At 39.0% G+C, this 1,658-nt stretch overlaps 1 protein-coding gene across 1 annotated transcript in view; it reads left to right on the forward strand.

Moving 5' to 3' along the window:
* The window catches only part of LOC109925232 (collagen alpha-1(II) chain-like), a 77,645-nt gene that overhangs the window by 26,933 nt on the left and 49,054 nt on the right, over positions 1 to 1,658 (forward strand). The window contains exon 18 of the mRNA XM_048618838.1: positions 455 to 508. Within this exon, the coding sequence (XP_048474795.1) occupies positions 455 to 508 (54 nt within the window). The remainder of the gene's footprint in view (positions 1 to 454; positions 509 to 1,658) is intronic.

Below are 1,658 nucleotides of genomic sequence, written 5' to 3' on the forward strand. Positions count from 1 at the left end.
CAAAATTAACAATTAACTGAACAATTTGATGTTAACAGTGCTAAATCTTGTATTTGCAAAATAAGTAAATATGGTGAGAACTAAGCAGATTATAATTTGCTTAAATTGTAAATACAGGATTTAGCACTGTTAACATCAAATTGTTCAGTTAATTGTTAATTTTGCTCGTCGCATTATAGTCTAAAATATGTATTAATGCTTTATCCAGCTCAGAAAATAAGATATTGTGGTTCAAAATGCCGAGCTAAAACAAAGATTTTTACAATGTTCTCCTCAGATTTTTGCCGATGGGAATACTATACTCCACTGGCACTTGCCTTTTGGCTTGTAGAAGATAAAAATATTTTCTCTCTATTCTTTCTTAACATGGGCTGATTCTTTTCAGATGTTGGCTTTATCTTCTACTCCACAGTGTTGATTAAATCTCTGCCATATCTTTTCTTCCCCCCTGCAGGGTCCTGTCGGTCCTGCTGGCGCTCCCGGTTTCCCAGGTGCTCCAGGTTCGAAGGTGAGTGAAGGCTGCAGGTGATAATCGCTAAAGCTAACAGCCTGAATGAGCAGCAGTGTGATGACATTCCTCCCCGAGTCCTCTCTGAATATGAAGAGATGTAGAGGCCCCTCTTTCCCCTCACCCACGCTCTCCTGTGAAGTCCAGAAGAGAGAAAGAAAGAAAGAAAGACGGATTTGGCAGGGTAACAAGCAGGGCAGGAATCCCAGCTTCTGAAAGCCACAAGCTGATTAAATAAAGCAAGCCTTTGAGCGTGGAGTTCACTGAGAAATGTACACAGAGAATTTGAGGCCACAGGCAACATTTTTTCATCACTCCATGAAGTGTAGCAGGGACACAGAGCAAGAGATACAGACTAACAACTGGTATTTATTCATATTCCACCTGCAGGATAAGCATTTAGGCTGCTTAACTAGACCTAGTTCATTGCTTGAACCCCCATGCAGCTTGAAGAACATACTCTGAAAGACTTTCAAAATGTTATTATTCTGAACGAATGATTAAACAGTCAATTTTGAAAACAAAAAGGTGAATTATTTTGCCAGATAGCCTGGCCATTATCCTTTTAACCTGGTTCAGGCGATGTGTGGACAGGGCTGCAAGGGCCTGTACCCCAATATTATCTCACAGTTTGTGTTTTGTTTAGCTCAAGCATAATCCCTGTCCTTGCCATTTTTATTTCAGCCTTGTCTCTTTAATTAAAAAGACATCTTCTGATGTCTTAAATGAAACAGAAATTATTTAAAATGTCATTCGATCTGAATAGAAATGCATCTTATGCCCGAAGCTTAAAGTAACAACTTCTATTTATATCGCATCTTTAAAGTAATCAAATGTTCTAAAGTACTTGACAGGGAGGATATAAAGCAAACAGAATATGCTACCAAGTTACCTAAGAGATATTTGGTTAAATGAATGGTAAAATGTGGGAGAACAGCCTGGAGTGTGTTGAAATAGTTGAGCCGAGAAGGAACAAGGGCATAAATGAGAGTTTCAGTGTTGGATTAGCTGAGACAGGGACAAAGTCGGGAGATATTCGGGAGGTAGCTGGGTCTTAGTGGTTGTGCAAATATATGGTTGGAAACTCATAGCAAGGTCAGATATAACTCCAAGGTTGCAAACTTGAAACTTGTGCAAAACTCAAAATAAA

This window comes from Rhincodon typus, chromosome 41 (genome assembly GCF_021869965.1).
Source record: "Rhincodon typus isolate 14 chromosome 41, sRhiTyp1.1, whole genome shotgun sequence".
Taxonomy (NCBI): Eukaryota; Metazoa; Chordata; class Chondrichthyes; order Orectolobiformes; family Rhincodontidae; genus Rhincodon; species Rhincodon typus.